Source organism: Oreochromis niloticus, linkage group LG7 (assembly GCF_001858045.2).
Source record: "Oreochromis niloticus isolate F11D_XX linkage group LG7, O_niloticus_UMD_NMBU, whole genome shotgun sequence".
In the NCBI taxonomy this organism is placed as follows: Eukaryota; Metazoa; Chordata; class Actinopteri; order Cichliformes; family Cichlidae; genus Oreochromis; species Oreochromis niloticus.
Window position 1 is genome coordinate 30,289,989 of NC_031972.2, and position 18,674 is coordinate 30,308,662.

An 18,674-nucleotide genomic window follows, 5' to 3' on the forward strand; every position below is an offset into this window, starting at 1 on the left:
GACCTATCAAGGCAAAAGTGTGGAGTTATACCGATTCTTGGATTGAGACAGGATATGATAGATGCTAATGTAGTGACGTTAGAAAAGGGTCAAAAGTGTGACTTTCACGTGCAGATAAAGGCTGTATTTGAATCAAACAATCATGCTATCTTAGCAGGTAGAAAATAGACAGTACAACTTCCACTCCACTTCTTCTTTGTGATGATATATACTCACAGGACACTTTATTAGGTACACCTGGCTTGTACTAGGTTGGTCACCCTTTTGCCTTCAGAATACCCTAATTCTAGAAATAGAATTCATAGATTGCATAGATAGATGCATAGATTCATCAAGTTGTTGGAAACATTGCTCAGAGATTTTGGGCTATATTGACATTAGAGTATCACACTGTTGCTGCTGATTTATTGGTGACTCATCCACTTTGCATTTTGCATTATGACAAATACCAACTTGACTGACATGATAGCTCCAGGTGTTTTGCATTCACTGATCCAAATACAGGTGACAAAGGGAAAACTAAAATGTCTTTACTTTGCGCTCCCTTGGTAACCAGCTCCCAGTCTCTTGATCCAATATTCTTCCAAACGGTATTCCTTTCTTTGTTCTGGCAAAAGGCAAATCTGGAGCTCTATCAGCAATGAAGAAATGTTTGATTGAACACTAAGACAGGTGAATTTTATCTACATATATTTGGCCAGACATGCTATTTTTCTGTTATATTTAACAAAATATATTCATATCACAAGTTTATGTTGATAAATCACAGAGAGGCAGAAGTAAAACAGACTGCAACTTAAGAGCAACATTTTTCAAATTTACATACATTTGGAAACTTCATAGGTTTGACACTGCAGCTTTATTATTATGATAAGAATAAAATGCCTTATTTAAAAATAACCTCATAAATAACTTTTTTTTCAATAACTAACCTTTTCACATATTACGTAATATACTTCCTTATAAGCTTGCACTTGTAACTGTTGCTCTGGTGTGACGTATACTCGATTGCGTGTTCTCAATTAATCATCAGTAAATCATTCGAATGATTTACACATGGGCACACCACCTGATCTGGAAACAAATCCAGCATGCACTGTTCGGATTAGGTAGCTAAAGACTCCTTTTCTCCTGGATGTCTCACTTCTGCAGTTTTTTGTTTTTTTTTAACTAGTCCTCCGGTTATCTGGCAGCCAGCCATTTCTCCCAGTTGGCTGCTATTACAGTAAGTCAGCTCTTGAATGTCCTGCAGGCGCAGAGAAGAGTTGCGCTTCTCGCTTTCGCTTCATGGCTCAGCGGTGTGCTCACCTTGTCCCTGTCGCGCTGCTGATGTTTGGACTTGCCGGAATCCTGCTCCTTACTATTCCCACCGAGGATGTTCGGGAGGAACCTGAGCTCAGGGTAAGGTCGGATCAGTGCGTGTCAGTGTGTTGTGTGAAGGGTGTGAAACAGGTGGTACATAAGAAAATGTGTGGGACCAGGGAATTCGAGGACATTAGCCTGATACCTGGATGTAACAGCCAGTGACTACTGTAGTTTATTGTCCGGATGAAGTTCTGTTTTATGTTTAATTATGAGCACATTTTGAATTTACTTTTTATATTATGTTTAATTTTTATAGGGTTGTGTCAGTTGCAAGTGGCTTGCTGCAGAGCCATTCAACACCAAATTCTGTTACTTCTGCTCCCTCATTTTTGTGTCATCAGCTTAATATCCCATGGTTCCCTTTTATAATGTAGCTCCCCTTTCACCCAGCAATAACGTGGGAATCCAGTCTGAGAAAGCAAGCACAAAGGTTTTCTTCTACTTTTTTTCCCAAGGACACAAATGCAACAGTCTATTGAAAGGACTGAACAGACAATTAGAGCGTCTCATGTTTTGTTTGCCAAGTGTTACAAGGATTCCTTGCAGCCGAGTGCACAGCAGTAATGAAGAATTATTATTAGTAACATGTCTGTATATTGTTGCTGTTCACCTGCAGCGCTGATGTGAGATGCGTGTGGTCCCTTCCCTTTGTATTGTCGGTCACATGGGTTCCTGCATAGCCAGATTTCAGCACACTCTCCAGGTTCCTTTATTTCCAGAAGGCATTGAAGTTGTAATGTTTTGATATTTACTGATCCACAGCAGCACAACGCAGACCTGCAACTGAGCTCAGAATTGAAATGTGTCTGGCTACATAAACCTTTCCTTTAAATGTCTATAGTACAAAGCATTTTAAAGACAGCTGTGAGCATATACTGTATCATAAAGCATGATCATAAAATTATGATGAAGCACAGCTGAATCTCGGTGTTAATATTACAAGTTCAGGATAGCTTGTAGCACCCACACTGTAAAAAAATTTCAAATATAATTTGACTCCTTTGATTCGGCTTCTTAGAATTACAAATTATAGGCATGCTACTTTTTTTAAAATAATTTCATACTTAAGCCTCTTATTACCCCATTTCCAAAAAGCTGGGATGCTGTTTGCTTGTCTTCAAATCACTCTAACCATATATTGAAATGTCATACCATGTATGCAGTTGTGAAACATTTATGCGTCGCAAAGATCATTTCATTAAAGTAACCCATGATGAGTCTTGGTCTTGTGACATGCAGGCATATAAGATGATGTCTGAAGTTCTGTTTCTGCAGATACTAATTGTTTGTTTTTAGCCAACATTCTTACTCTACTTGTTTGTGCAAGCCAGTTGTAACACAGCAGTTTATATGGCAGGCAGCACAACTGGAGTGTGTGAAGTGCATTTAACTAAAAGTAAGGAAAATGTTTAAAATGTATTTTAGTTGACTATGATGCTTTATGCTATTAAAGTCTTACTCCTCAATTTACGGATTTTACACTCTGGTCATTCCATTTGAAATCTGCACATTTTAAACTTTGTCTGCTCGTCTCTGATTTACCTAAAAAAATACAAATCTCTTGTTGTTGTTGTTTGTTTGTTTCTTACATACTTCAATACAAAAACAAGAGTATCTCAAATTGTAGATCCTGATTTATTTTGAAGGCAACAAAAACCAGTTAAAAATTTCAGGTTTATCTTTCATAGTATGTGTGACATTAATTTTCAAACATTGCCTCAGATTTCAGTGTGAAATAAAACAACCTGAAAGTGGGGCAACAGGATGCCTTTTAAATTAATATATAAAAGTATTTAAGAGCTGAAGCTAAACTTTCACAGAAATTATTCTGTGTCCAAACTTTGGTTTGTTGGTCGGAGAGGGTCAAGCAGATGGTCCATGTTGATTTTTAGATGAAATGACTCATTCAAAATAATGATTTTCATGAGCCTTGAATTTGTTCATTTTTTTTCTCATAGGGCAAAAACTTTATTATTTAAGCAGTGTGGATTGATGTTGTATTTGCAGTGCACAACTCCATTAAGAGGACTCCATGGACAAACAAAAATTGATTTAAAATTTAAAAAATGTATTATGGATACTGAGATATTTTATACATGTGCAGGGGGGAGAGAGCGAGGACACATAAAGGAGCTGCCAGGCAGGAAAACAGACGCAGAAATCAGAGGCAGTTCATGGATGAAGGACATGCAGAGGGTTGGTGTGACCGGGGAGGGTGCTACAGATGGGGTGAGATGGAGGCAGATGTGGCAACCCCCTAAAGGGAGCAGCTAAAAGAAGAAGAAAACATGTTAGGAAATCAAAGTCCTATTGTATAAAGATCTTATACTGCTGGGTTATAGTAGAACTTCAATTGAATCACTGTTTTCAAATCAAACCTGTGATCCTGCACAATATAAAATCCATAAGGCTCTTTTGATGATTGCCAGTTAACCTCATTTCTAGCCAGATGGTGAAGGTTACATCGCCACGATCCTTAAATTCATTTTTGCTACTCTGCTATATTAAGTTGAGCTCTGCTTCAAAGCGGTTGCCACAAAAATCTTTGTAAAGGGTGGAAAAATGTATTTTCACCTCTTTTTCTCTTGAATTTCCCTTCTCTGTAGTATGGGATTGTCCTGGATGCTGGATCCTCACACACATCTTTATACATATACAAGTGGCCAGCAAATAAGCAAAATGGCACAGCCGTGGTCACCCAGCATAGCAAATGTCACGCTGAGGGTAGGTATCATAAGTAGCACTTTCCACACCAAAAGCATTGGTCGATTTTTGCTTGGAAAAACAAAGGGTGCTTACAGCAAGGAAGATTTGTGCACACTTGTTTGACACATACGTTTGTTTGAAGCTAGCGCAGTTCGTTTAGACAAATGGAAAAGTTGTCATATTTAAGTATATGCAAAAGTTGTATAGCATGTGGACAACAGAGGCTCAAAGTTTGAATGGTAATTGAAACATCAATGAAATTGAAGTTGTTGGGGGGGGGTTCCCCTCTTTTTTTCTTATTGCAATTTTTACACACAAACTTTAGGAGAAAGACGTCAGGATATTGTTTTTTGTCCCCAGCTGTTCTTTCCCACAACAGCTGGAAATAGTCTGCCTAAGATGCATTCACTGTACTGGAAAGGTGTGGAAGCTGAGAGAATTTTCAGAAGGCCATGTATCCAGTGTTTGTAGGCTGGATTTCAGCTAAGTAGCGTGTCTGCTAATCGTTTTAAATCTTTAGCTATCTTAGCTGCCGTGTTACACTCCTCTTCCATCCATTCTCATTAGTTTTTATCAAACAATCCACATTTCTCAGCCCAGTCTTGTTAGTTTGTTTCAGGATCTTCCTGTGTGCGCTGTGTCAGTTAACAGTAGTCCTCCTCACTCTTGACAACCCAGCTGTGGAGGATAAAAGATCGAGTGATCTAATGAGAAGTAGCCTTTATTGTGCTAAAAAAGAAGACTAACCAGTTTCAACATAAATTTATACATTCTTTATAAATGAACTACTCTTAAGTTAAACCTGTCAGGTGTAGTTCATAACAATATACATGCAGTATACCTTTCATCTAATGGAAGAGTACTCTTTAAAACTCATTACACCACATAGTAATTTATATACTTGGTTGAAAATTAAGAAATATTGGGAATCTTAATGATCAGTTAGCAGTGGGAAAGCCCGCATGGAGTTTTTTCTGAATGAGTTATTTTATTGCATCACTGCACTGATGTCAAAGCAAATGTTTGCCTAGCAACAGTCATGAGTCAGGATTGAGTCAGAGTTGAGCTTTGTGGTTTGCCACTCCTGCCCTGTAAAAGGCTTTTATTCCTGTGTTAAACAAACAACTTTTTCCCCTTGTCATTCATGAGCACGATGTTTATGCTGACATGTTTCATAATAAAATGATCCTAAGAAAGGATTTGTAGATGGATGTCTTGAGGAGGAAATATGCGTTCTTATTTAAATATAAAGTGTTTCAGTCTTCTTCTTTTTTCCTGATTTAATGCAGATAACTTGCTTTAATATTACTTATTCTGTGACTTTAGATAACGTTTACATTTTAAAATTTCAGGCACAGTTCAGTAGATTTTCATACAGCTGGCTGGGAAGCTGGGATAGTAGTTGGATTCTTTTGTATTGCAACACCACAAGGATATGGGTCATAATTGCTAACACTGATTTTTGTCAATATTACACCAAGTTGATTATGTTATCAGATACATTTTGTTTGTTTGACATGTTCATCATTCGCTCAGGTGAAGGAATTGCAAGTTATGCAGGTCAACCGGGAGCAGCAGGGCAGAGCTTAGAAGCATGTCTGGATCACGCAGTGAAGAGCATCCCGAAAGACAAGCACCAGCTCACACCTGTGTACCTGGGAGCCACAGCCGGCATGAGGCTTCTGCAGTAAGTCGGTACATATGTCTGTTTTGTTTCCACGTGTTTTAGTTATGCATCGCCTTCATTTTGATTTGGTTCCATGTAAATCCTGTAATTATGCTAAAATGGCAATCCATACTGGCCTTTTTAACTTATTTACACATTCATTAAACAAGATGACTCTCATGGAGATGAATGATGTGCTGGGAATATAATTATTTCTGTGCCAAATACAGCAAGTTTTTAGAGTGCAGAAGAAATCAGGAAAAGTGAAAAAAGCTAAATGTTGTTTAAGAGTTCTCAGAGTAGCTGTTTGTTGTAATAACTCCGCTGGACAATCCTAACCAGCTTCATGATATCGCCACCTAAGATGTGTAGTTGTTGTCAGTTGTGTTGGCATGCAGTGAATAGCCCTTTTTTTTTCTGAGAGGTATCCACCCAAAATGGTCTCCCCTAGATTCAGTTTCTTTGAGTGCCACAGCTCTCTTGCAAATTTCCTACAATCATAACGTGTGTTCTGTTAAAGAACTGCTTAAATGTGAGTAATCCTTCATTTAAGACCATTTTAGCCAGATTATTTTAGTGGCAGCCCTTGTTGCATTAAATAATCTTAGGATGAAAAAAATAGAAACATGAGGAATAAGGCGTGATTGCAAATTTGAGGGTCTGAGGGTCGCTCAAAACCTGTAGATCCCCTCAATATGCACACACTGAGGTTAACAAGATGTTCCTGGAACAGTAATGCTATTTTTCCAGAGAATTGATTGGACGGTACAAAGTTGTTTTATGTGATGATCTCTAGTATCCTGAGCAGGATATGTTTTACATTTGTACCAGTTCTATTGTGCCTGGTGGAGGGCATGCAGCAACGGGATCAAACCGAAGTCTATAAAGTTAAAAGCACTGAGTGGGGATGGTGACGGGGCATTCAGACATGTAGATAAAATTGAAGGCATGAGTGTTGAAAATGCAAAGCATTATCGAGAAGAGTTAAAATTTATTCAAATATTTGGTTTAGTGGCTTAACTTTGCCTGCAGACAGGAAACCGTCTTTTTATTTTCAGTTTAGCCAGCAAAACTGCCTGATTGGGTTTAGGCAGCTATCAAGTATGGATTTAAACATCTTGTCTGGAAGAAGGCATCCTTTCCTTGTATGTGTACCATAACTCAATCAAATATGCAGCGGAAAACAGCTGGACAGTCACTCAGTCTAACTTGCCTCCGTGCGTAAATCATTTGATTCTTGCAAATGTGTTTTAAAAGCTGTTTTGTCACAAATGCATTTCCATACACAAATACACCACCTAATTTTATAGTTTGACCTGTTTTGTTTGTGGGTTTTACTGACAAGTATCACCATGAATGTTCATTGAAATGTTTTTCATGTAGCACTGACGCTAAACTTTAATGTGACACAATCTTGACTTCAGCTTATTCAAAAGTCTTTTTTTTCTTCTTTTTTTTTAAAGTAATCTTTTAATTTAAATTTTCTGGGAGATCTAAGACCTCATAAGCATGACTTATAGATAATTCATATCATAGTTTTTACTTTAATCTTCCTCTATGTTCCTGTAGTTCTTCTTTGCAATTCCTGTTATGAAGCAATTAAGTAAATGGGGGTCTTTATTAGTAGAAAATACAGTTAAGTCTAAAATTTATGCCCACGACTTTTTCCATTCACCAGACTGGAGTCTTTGGTGGGCGTTTCTGGTCCCCGGGCCTTATATTTGACACCCCTGGTTTGCAAAAGTTATGCCTGAAGCTTACAGTAGAAGACATTAGAAAACACTTTTTTTTTCTTTTCTTTTTTTTACAATTTAGTGTTCATGATCATCATCATGATCATCATTCTTCCTAATGATTTGGTGAAAGTCTTATCAGTAAAAACCTTGATTATATTTGTTTTTTTTTCCTTGTTCAGTTTATCTAGTCCAGAGCTGTCCGCTCAGATTCTGAAGGAAGTGGGACAAAAAATCCAGTCCTACCCTTTCGACTACCGGGGAGCAGCCATACTGAGTGGCAAAGAAGAGGGGGCATACGGATGGGTCACAGTTAATTATCTCTCAGAGAACTTTATTAAGGTATCCAAGTGTGTAAATGTGAAAATCAGAAGCTTTTAAAAATGGGAGGAATCTGCAATATTATTTATAAGGAGACTAGAAGTCAGTTTTCGCTGTCACTGTGAAACTTCACCAGCAAATTGATAACATTATGAGAGCGTTTGTATTGCAAGTTTGCTGAAAATGAGTTTAAATATTCAGTAAGGCATTAGTTTCATTTGTAAATACTTTTCCAAAACAGAGATTCAAACATTGGATGAAGCCAGGTTTTTGTGACTATTCCTTTGCAGTATGGCTTTGAGGGGCACTGGTTCAGCCCCAGCAGACCGACAGTGGGAGCTCTCGATCTGGGCGGCGCGTCCACGCAGATAACATTTGCTACTCAGGAAAAAATCGAGGACAGAGATGATCTGATGAAGCTGCGCCTTTATGGTCATGAGTATACCCTGTACACACACAGCTTCCTGTGCTATGGGAAGGACCAGTTCCTCATGAGACTGCTGGCTCATATAATGAAGGTAGCGTAACCTGACACTTAAATCACAAGGAAAGCTCAAAAGAAAAATCCTGTCCACATTATGACTGTTTTTCAGGATTTCACATCAATCACTTTTATACATGAACTAATCAATTTATCCAAAACAAGATTCACCCCAAACCTAACCAGTCACTAGGCCTAACCAAATCTTAGATCTTGCCACAAAAACACAGAATGACTACAGGAAGCCAAGAATAGAGCTGAGATGTTGCTACTGCCAGAACCAGACTTTCTAAGCAGCAGCAGGAATGTTGCAGAGGAGCCAATCAGCAAAATGCTGAGATCCAGGCAAAGCTCCAGAGAATGTCACTTAGTTATTCTTCTAACCACAATAAAAAAAAAAACACTTGGGTCATAACGCGAACACTGACAGCCAAATACACACAGAAATGACAAAGAAGGGAACAGGCCCAATGCTTTCTGAAACACCTTTTCTGAAATCACCACTTCAAGTTCTCCATGGCTTCAGTCTAAAATGATGCATAGTATTAGACTTTAGCTTTGTTATACAGAAATGTTCACTCCTATAATAGAATAACTTAAGTGTAGGCATCTGGCTTTAAAACTGGCACACATTAAAATGAGTTACTAGAAACTCCATTCAGTAAATGTCCTCTGCAGGTTAAGGTAGAAACATAGTAAAATTTGGTCATTTTACTGCATGCAGCTATGTAGAGAGGAACATATCTAACCATACTGATGTATCTTTAAGGTCAACCTCTCCAATAAAACCACCAGTATAATGTATATAAGATCATTGTACTCAAAATGTTTTCTCTTTCTCAGTCTCAGGGTTACCCTCAGTCTGTCACTCACCCCTGCTATCCTGCAGACCACAGCAGGACGGTGACGCTCAGCAGTATACTCGACTCTCCATGTACAGTAAAGTACAAACCCAGCTCCTACGACCCTCATGCTTCTGTGACAGTACATGGCAGCGGACACTATGAATACTGTCTGGGTAACGTGTCTGAAGTCTTCTCCTTCAACAGCTGTCCCTTCTCCCAGTGCTCATTTGACAAAGTCTTCCAACCAAATGTCACCGGAGGTTTCATGGTAAGAAAAGCAGAGCAAATGCTTTCTTAAACTTAAAGCTCAGCCTGTATGTCAAAGGTGCCGCCACAATCCCTGATTTCTCGTCACAATATTTTAAAGTTTTAAAACTGCTATACTTTTTATGTAAGTAACTCAAGATTGTCCCTGTCCATGCTGTCATAAGCACAGGTCTGTTTATCAAGGGTAGTCGAATATTAAGATTTGCTTTCCTCCTGAACAGTGACACCTTTTCTCAGGTGTAGTTTGGTAATCAAATTACACCTGCCCTACATGCCAAGTCACTCTAACCTCAAACATCACCAGATGTTTTGAGTCTCATCCTCTCTCACATTACGGCCCTCCCCGCTGATCAACTTACAACAATTTGCATATCAAGCAAACATGTCAACAGAGGATGCAGTCATCATAGCTCTCCACAACTAAATCTGGAAAACTCCAGTGTAAGAATGCCGCTTGTAGATTTTGTGAGCAACAGACCCCAGAATATCACGGTGGGAGATTGCTCTCATCCTGAACATTGGCACATCACAGAGGGGTGTTGTCAAATTTACTGATGATGCCACCATAGTAGGACTGATATCAGAGAATGGTGAAACCACCTACATAGAGGTGGTCTGTAATCTCAGGTTGGTGTTATCGCTATCACCTGGACTGAAACGCTGCAAAAACCAAGGAAACAATACTGGACTATCTCCAGCAGACCAGCTTCTACCAGTGAGCAGTCGAGTCTTGTTTCAAAACAAAAAATTTTTTATATGTATGTTGGTCTAATTTTTTTTTTTTCTTTTGCTTCAAACCTAGAGCTGCTAAACAGCGTTTTATTATTTTGTGAACAATCATGGTAGAGATGTATTCTAAAATGATTTCTATGTAAATTCCTCGCAAGTCTCACAGATTTTGAAGTAAGGGGTTGTGATCTTGCTGACATTGCTGCTGAGTTTTTCAAAGGCACCATTTTGTGCTTGGGGCATCTAAAAGGAAAAAATCCAGTTAGTTCTATTATATTCAAGAGAAGGCATATCGCACCAGTATGATCTTGTTGGATCAAGAGAGGAAAGCATTTAAATTCTATCCAGGGTGAGCTTCCATTTAACTGTACTAATGTCAAGTGGTAAGTGCATATAAATCACAACATATCCTGAAGTTCCATCCACACAGGATGACCCTGATGGTTGGTCGCTAGTATTAATTCCAGGCTCCGGTTGCCTGGGTAACCCTCTAATGCGTTTACTACCGTGTCAGTTGCTTGACGTCGCTGAATATGATTAACTTTACATGGTCGGCTTGCAACATGGCTACCAGTTGAAGAACCTTTATTTGATTGTTGTGCTGTAGCTACATCACTTTTTACATACAAGTTTTTTCTTTTCCCTTTTCTGTTTTCAGGCTTTCTCTGCTTTCTTCTATGTTCACTCATTCCTTCAGCAAGTCACTGGCATAACTGCTAGCTCGCCTTCAGAACTAGAGGATGCGACCAAAAAAGTGTGCAGCATGAGTTTCACCCAAGTAATCACCTTTTCTGTTTATGCTTTACTTATTCAGAACATCTGTTTCTGGCAGCATGTGAAAATATTCATTGTATTTTTCCAGATGATGCTTCTCGCTCCAGAGCAAAAGTCCCGTTTGCATTACTACTGTGCTGCCTCTGTGTTTCTCAATACTCTCATGTTGAGAGGATATGGCTTCAATGACACAACATTCCCACAGATTTCTTTCCAGAAGAAGGTGATTATTACCTCTTTACAGTTTTTAAAAAAAAAAAAAAAAAAAAAAGTCAATGCTCCATTGCAAGTGGATGGGAGTTGATCCAAATATATTCACATCATTATGTTGCTGACCCTGCAGGTTGCTGACACCATGGTGGGTTGGGCTCTGGGCTACATGCTGAGTTTGAGCAATTTGTTGCCAGCAGAGAGACTGGAGCTGAGAAAGGCCCTGACCCCAGGAGTGTGGAGATCCCTCATCTTTCTTTTTGTCATGCTCCTTGCCGCTGTGCTTTTCTTCTGCTTATTTAGAGTTTATAATGGACGGAATAAGAAAAGAGGCAGTGAAAGCACCATTTAGCTAGAAATAATGTCAGTTTTTTATTTTGCTCTGAACACTGACCCGACAAGGGAGATTTGAAGCAAGATTTGAGTTTTAATTTAAGCATATTGTTATATAATACCATAGTTTGCTTTAAAAAAAAAAAAAAAAAATTTTTACACTAATTGACTTATTTTAAACTAGTGCTAAATATAAACTGTGGTTTGTTCATTGACTGCAAAGGTTTCAACACGACATATACAAAATGTGTTGACTTTAACATATTTATACAGTTTGCTGCTTTAACCTATAATTGAGTGGTATGTATAAAATGAGTGAAACCACTGTATTAACTTGCTGTGAATGTAAACTACTTTAAAGCTGACAGTGAGTACTCTGACTTTAGTTTGAAAAACAATGCCAACATGGAAGTGCCTTAAAAGTGCGTCTTTTGTAATGGCCAGCAGGTGGCAACTCACTCAACAAAAACACTGGAAGTCTACTGGAAAATGGCCCTCGGCTTCCTTTACTCTGACCTCAGCGAACCCCGTTTTTGATGCAAGTTTCAAGTCATGTTGAATAAAACATTAAATGCATTTTGTGAATATCTGCTGCTATTTGACTCAGAAAGGCATTTGACCACATATATTATCCAATGACCTACTGTAGTTGGGCAACAGTTGTCCTTTGTTTCTCTGTCAAATCCACCCTTCACTTGGCACCAACATGAACAGCAAGATTGCAACGATGAAAACATAACAGGACTTGTATACAGGCTCAAATAGATTCATATGCTCAGATCTTTTAATAAGTGCCGCTGTAGATTTTACAGTGCCTGTTGGCTTGACCAGGCCAAAGCCTGTTAAGAAAATCAGTGAATCACAATATAAGCTCAACCAATTCTTGTTTTTTAAAGTCCGTAAGGATGTACGCTGTGCAATCATTGCGCCCTGGAAAAAAGCAGTGTAAAGAACTCTAAGGTCACCAAATCACATGACATTCATGCTCATGAGTGTATGTAAACATTTGACCACAAATATATAGTGCTATTTGATATAAAATTTGTTTATAACTAGAATTATGAAATAATTATTTTATCATTATCTTTCACATGATATATGTTTTCTACCCCAAATTTAAACCCTCTGCATTTTTGTATGTTTTTTTGTTCTGATCAATGACTGTAGAAAAAGTCATTGTGCTTTAAAATATTCATTTGGACTGCAGATACCAAAATGCATTTGTTTTCCGGTATGTTTGAACTGCCTTCAGAATAAAATTAATAGAAATGTTTTAAAATTTAAAGTATTTTCACTGTTTCTTCCATAGCTTTTCCATGAACAGCAACAATTAAAAAATGAAAAGATTACATGTCACAAGACGTATGGAATATCTGTATGTTTATTATTATTATTAATGGTGGTGATAGTTAGTAATTCGTAGTATTATTTATTTTGAAGGGTCATACCGGAAGTTAACTTGATTTTGCCGGCTAGCTGTATTGTGGCGGTGCTAGGAGGAAACTAGATCATGTCTTTTATTTTGCAATGATTTATAGCTTTTGCATTCCCGTCCAGATTACAGTATAGAGATATAAACGTGTTACTTCCGTATTAGTTTTAGTTGCTACGCATAGACACGAAGCTTGTTTGGAAAATCCGAGCGTTTCGTTTGCTGCTTGCTTTGCTAGTGTGCTCCTTGAGAAGTTTAGACATGTGCACACAGACGAAGGCGGCTGCTCTCATGGCCAACATACCGCAGGCAGACATCGACCCTTCCGGGGTATTTAAGTACGTTTTGATCCGTGTTCATAGCCGAGAGGAGGGGGACGACTCGGAGGTGGATATAGTCCGAGGATACGGCTGGGCTGAGTACCACGGTGAGTAAGGACGACGCTCAGAGGGCTCTGTTTTAATCGTAAAATACACCTCCATCTGCACCTGAACGCATCATCAGAGATGTACCCCCGAGGTCAAACAAACAAACAAACAGATGACCCAGCTTTGCTTCTGTCCTAATACTGACTCATCTCTCGGATCTGTCTCCCACCTCCGTGTTGCTCTTGATGGTCCTCCTACCCTCGTCATACCTACGGACTGTATATAAAAGATGGACATAAACAGTTACCCTCCCGGTGGCTGTTTTGTCTTGGCCATAGTCAGAATTCATCTAAGGCTTTAACCACCTGTCATTATTAAAAACATGGCCGCAGGTCACTGCATAGCATGGATAGCATGCTGTTAATTAACATACGCTTGATAAGCATCACTTGTGAGATATATTGTTTGTTTTTAATGATGATTGGACAGTGCATTGCTCTGAATTGTAGGACAGCATTATTCCCTGTCCTTTCATGAAGGACAGTGTCCAGTGTATCTCCTGCTAAATGAGATACTAAAGGGAGGGGCCATGTTGCAAATAATAATATTACTTATACCCAGCTTAATTAACCCCATAGAGTTGGGACTGGCAAAAGAGAGAACCCAAATAAGTTCATATAAACACAGTTATGTTGTTGTCACAAGACACACTCTAACGATTGTGCCCATTGATGATGAGGTCAGAGATTGGTCTTCAGTAATTTTTTAAAATCTCATTTCTCCAGTGGTGCATTAAATTATTAATATTTTGAGTTTCATAATAATTTGAATCTGCCTCCCCATAGTTTCCTGTTCTACCTCCGCATATAACCAAAATTACGATGCGTCTAGGTGTCCACAGGTGTGCGCACATGATTTCTTTCCTGGACTTATGTTCACTTTGAAATCTGTCTGTGTGTGTGTGTGTGTGTGTGTGTGTGTGTGTGTGTGAGAGAGAGAGAATGAAGCAGTGACTCTGATCCATCATAAGGAAAAATAGGTTTTTGTCAGTGCAAAACAGTGTATAGTAAATGCAAGAGAGACAAGTGAGATATTTTAAAAAGGAAAAAAACAGACAAACTGGACCATATATCAGAACTATAGGTGTAAGGTAAATAGGTAAAACAGCCAATCATCTCCCTTCATCTTACCCTATCCCCAGCATCCTCCTCTGTCCCATCAACCCTCTGCGTGTCGATGTGCGGGGAGTTATCGCCCCGGCTAGCTATCGAGCTGGTGGGTAACAGACCTCTCCGAAAACGTCGGAGCACTTTTGCAAATATGTGATGTCTTGATAAACTGAGCAGATATTTGAAGTTTACACACCTACATTCTCGCCTGAAAATATCTTAAAAGTTTATTTTGTGACCCAGAAAGAGTAATAAGAGTAATATTAAAACTAAAAGGAGGACGCATTTGTCGGCTGCATTCAGGGTCTACGAATTTGGACAGCCTTCGATGTGTCGCTGTGACATAATCTGTCTACAAATGCGGCCTCAGGAGGGTGCAGCCCATAAATTTGGACACCCCGTATATCCCTGTCCCATCCTGATCATGCCAAAAAAAATCTTAACATCTTCAATTTTGCTACTTCCAGCTAGGCCTCCCCTATTTTTTATAAGTTTTGTTTTTTCTTTTTTTTTTGCTACTTCACTCAATCTTATCAATCAATCAATTTATTTATAAGCTCATTTAAAAACAACACAGGTTGACCAAAGTTCTGTAAGTAGTAAAAAATTAAAAAGCATCACTCTGTATTCCACCCTCTTCTAAAAGTCTACCACAGCCATTCCAATCCTTTTTGCATATCCACCACCATCTATCTTTCTACATTTTTCTCCTTAACACCTTATCCTCTCTGTTCCTGCATGTCCACTGAAGTCTACTTTAATATCCACTCTCCCCCTCCTTCAGAATCACGCCTTCAATTTCCAGCTTCAAACTCATAATCCTGTCTGACAGTCTTCACCTCCGCAACACTCTTCACATACTCTTGTCAAGATTATTTCTACTCTATTTTACTTCACATCTACACCATAGTAGAACTATTTGGATCCACCTCCAATGCTTCTGGCCTCGCTTCCATTCCAGCTGTTTTTCTGCACACACAATATATTTACTAATCTTCCCCCATTCATACCACGAAATGCTCTCTGTTTACCAGACAGTTTCTACACTTAAAGTCCCTGCTCTCTCCTTCACACTCCTAATTTTCCTTCAGTCTCGCTGCCTCCTAACATGCCTTCCCCCTTTCCTTTTCCTTTGTCTTTGGCCAACACAAGGCAAAGTTTCAGCACAGTTTCTAAGATCAGCCTGTTGGCCAGCAGCACCATTTTTACTTCTTTTTTGTCAGGGTGATATCTTATCTACTACTACTCTAAATTGCTATTCTAATATAAATATGTATTATTTATATGGATTTCTTTCTATTCAATAAAATTCATAATATAAATATTAAATGGACAAAGTAAAGTGTATAGATTTTGTTTGTTCCTATTACCCAGTTATAGTAAATACGTTAAGCAAACATTACTAAGAAATGAACAAAGAATTTCTGTGTGGCTCAAGCACACGGCCACAATATGCTCAAATATCCCTCATGCCAGAGATAAAGTGCGGCCTAGAGAATCCACATTTCCCCAAAGAGTCTAAAGATCTGTAACTTTATGTATGGATCTGCCCCTATCCCCTACCTAACCTCCACCTTTCCTCCGCTTTGTCTCTTTTATATTGTGGAGGAGGAATTATCACCACCTCCAGCCTGTCGTTGATAGCTCTGTGCAGACCATACATTAAGGCATCACCTTGCCTGCACTTTCTCCTCAGGCTCCACAGCTTTTCACTTTTTCTCAGTTTTGACCTTTTCTCCTTCCTATGAGCTGCATGATGAGCTTGTTTTGCTCCTCGGTTCTATAGGGCATGCAAAGACACTGTTGTACATTTATCATCTGTATATTTTACATGTCTGTGCACTCCTGACCGACTGCCTCATTTTGGTTTTGGAATTTTGTAATGAAGGGATGTTTATGTAATCCGTTGGTGCTTATTATGTAGTATTAGTACACAATATGGATCAGCACAAAATATTATAAACACTATATAATAACAGGCAGCCTTCAAAATAACCACAGACTTTATGAATGCAATAATGATGGCTTTGCATTTAGTAATGACAGGTCTGTGGTGCTCTCTGCTGGACAGCACTGAAAGCACAGTAAATGCATTTTTATTTAACAGCTGACTGACCTCAAATGAAAATCAGTGAACACAGTATGGACACATCCACATACAAAGCAGGCATTTGAAATTATAAATAAAACTCCAGTTACAAACTCCAAGTCACCAAGCTATATTTTCTAAGGCAATAATTTGTACTTTGATGTAGAAAATATTCCAAAAGTACTTTGTTTAAAAGTTGTGTACATCCTTCTCTCAGCTGACATCTATGAGAAAGTAGCAGAGCAGCTGGAAAGGGACGGGCACTTGGACTGTCAGTGTATCGGAGGAGGGAGAATCAAACATGACCCCCAGGCCAAGAAGATCCATGTCTACGGATACTCCATGGTGGGTGGATTCTGATCTGTAAATACTGAGAAAGTATGAATACAATTAGGGTTTGGTTTTTTTTCAGTGGTTTAAATCAAATGTTATTTCATCCTTCTGATGAAACACCGATATGTCTTTTTTCCTCACAGGGATTCGGAAGAGCAAACCATGCAGTGACCACTGAGAAACTCAAGGTTCGGTATCCAGACTATGAGGTGACCTGGGATAATGAAGGCTACTGAAATGAACTTTAAACAGCTTCTACTTGATTCCCTGTAACCCTGGACTGATGTATTTTTTGTAACCCTTCGTTATCAGGCTGAACACATTAAGGACTTTTCTTTTTCTTTTTATTAATACAACAGCTTTAATTTTTCACATTCTTTCCTCGTGTAAAACATAACAGCTTTTCATAGTGTAGCTAATAATTTAACGAATGTAATCTGTCATGTGGAAACATTTTAAATAAATGACTGCCTGCGCTGGCTTTGCAGATTACCGCCCTCTCTTTTACTGACTCGTTTTAGAGTCATGATCCCTGATAAATTTCTTTGGAAATTAAAGTTGCAAAGCAAACCTTACAAGTTTTGTTGTGAGGTTTTATTGTGAAATGTGTGCTTATATTATATCCCCCTTTCCTACAGAGCAGAAAAATGACAACACCCCATCTCTTTGCTTATCTTACTTTTACAGCAGCTATGGTCCAGATTCCAGCGTGCTGTAAACTGCTGATTAAAATGGGCACAGTTTAATTGTCGGTAGATAAAAGTAAATGAACTTGATGATCCTGAATACTACCAGTGTGTTGAAGTATTCTGAAATTATTCCGACAGCCTGGTTGATATAGGATCCAATATTTATAATATATATCCAAAAATCCAATACTCTGATATATCAGCTGATATTTACCCAGTGTGCATAGCACAGATATTTCTCTTGATTTTTGACAGGTTTACAAAATGACTTTTAAAGCAATATAACTGAAAATAAGTGACTGAGATCATAAGTTCATCAGGAACATATTCACTGAGGTCAAGTCAGATTTAACAAGCCAGTTTTCCCATAGACTTCCATAAGCCTGGAAGTGTTTGCAACCAAGGCTATTGCCATCTGTTGGCTTTTTAATTATCAGATATATGCTAATTAGTGCTTGTAGAGACTAATAAAATACTAGAATTTCACTCAACAAAACTGAAGAACAAACTTCTTGGACAAGTTGTAGCACACAGAAAGACACATTATCTGTCAGATTATTCCATAAAAATGCTTCAAAATGGGCCAACACCACAAACACAATGGACTCAGTGACTCAGCAGGGAGGTGAGGCAGTTGGCAGTTCTCAATCAAATGGCAATTTCTCTAAATCCATGACCAAACGGAATTGAGGTTTATTTTTTTTAATTAAGCATGTTATACTTTATGGCTTTATTAAAAAAAACTGTTTACAAAATGAACAAGTGACTGATGCAATAAACTTATCAGGAATATGTTTACTGCGCTCATAAAGCAGGTGAAGTAAACAGCCTTTTCACACACTTCTATTTTTGCAACAAGAGAAGTTGCCCCATGCTCCCCATAACAAACAATACTGGTTTAATGCTGCTCCACACTGGCTTCCCTTTTCAGATTTGGAGACTATGTATAACTTTTCTATGCAGCATATGATCCACAGCATATTTATGCCAGGACAGAAACCTGACAACATACTTTTTTCTCTACAAATGTTCAAAAAGTGCCTGAAACACAATTCATAATGTATAACATGTGTTAGAAAATACACATTACTAATCTGTCAAGATAACTGTGGATAAAAATGTATTCAAAAATTTAATTTAAAATACAGACAGTCATGTAAAAAA

The 18,674-nt window shown here is 38.4% G+C and overlaps 2 protein-coding genes across 6 annotated transcripts; both read left to right on the forward strand.

Moving 5' to 3' along the window:
- The first annotated feature begins 539 nt into the window (after positions 1–539).
- On the forward strand, positions 540–12,015 carry entpd2b (ectonucleoside triphosphate diphosphohydrolase 2b). 5 transcript variants are annotated; one of them, XM_005470419.4, is made up of 10 exons: positions 540–672; positions 1,253–1,401; positions 3,972–4,089; positions 5,608–5,758; positions 7,653–7,812; positions 8,082–8,309; positions 9,116–9,385; positions 10,772–10,891; positions 10,976–11,110; positions 11,231–12,015. In XM_005470419.4, exons 2-10 carry the CDS (start codon positions 1,288–1,290, stop codon positions 11,447–11,449), a joined length of 1,515 nt encoding a protein of 504 aa, XP_005470476.1. In that variant the 5' UTR covers positions 540–672; positions 1,253–1,287; the 3' UTR covers positions 11,450–12,015. The 5 variants fall into 5 exon arrangements, with proteins under 5 accessions (XP_005470476.1, XP_019209956.1, XP_013123972.1 ...); XM_013268518.3 differs by lacking the exon at positions 540–672 and adding an exon at positions 3,470–3,594 and having other exon boundaries at positions 1,083–1,401; XM_005470421.3 differs by lacking the exon at positions 540–672 and adding an exon at positions 3,470–3,561 and having other exon boundaries at positions 1,084–1,401.
- Positions 12,016–12,883: 868 nt separating this feature from the next.
- On the forward strand, positions 12,884–17,313 carry phpt1 (phosphohistidine phosphatase 1). Its single transcript, XM_003440094.4, has 3 exons — positions 12,884–13,289; positions 16,706–16,833; positions 16,965–17,313. Exons 1-3 carry the CDS (start codon positions 13,124–13,126, stop codon positions 17,055–17,057), a joined length of 387 nt encoding a protein of 128 aa, XP_003440142.1. The 5' UTR covers positions 12,884–13,123; the 3' UTR covers positions 17,058–17,313.
- Positions 17,314–18,674: the final 1,361 nt, after the last annotated feature.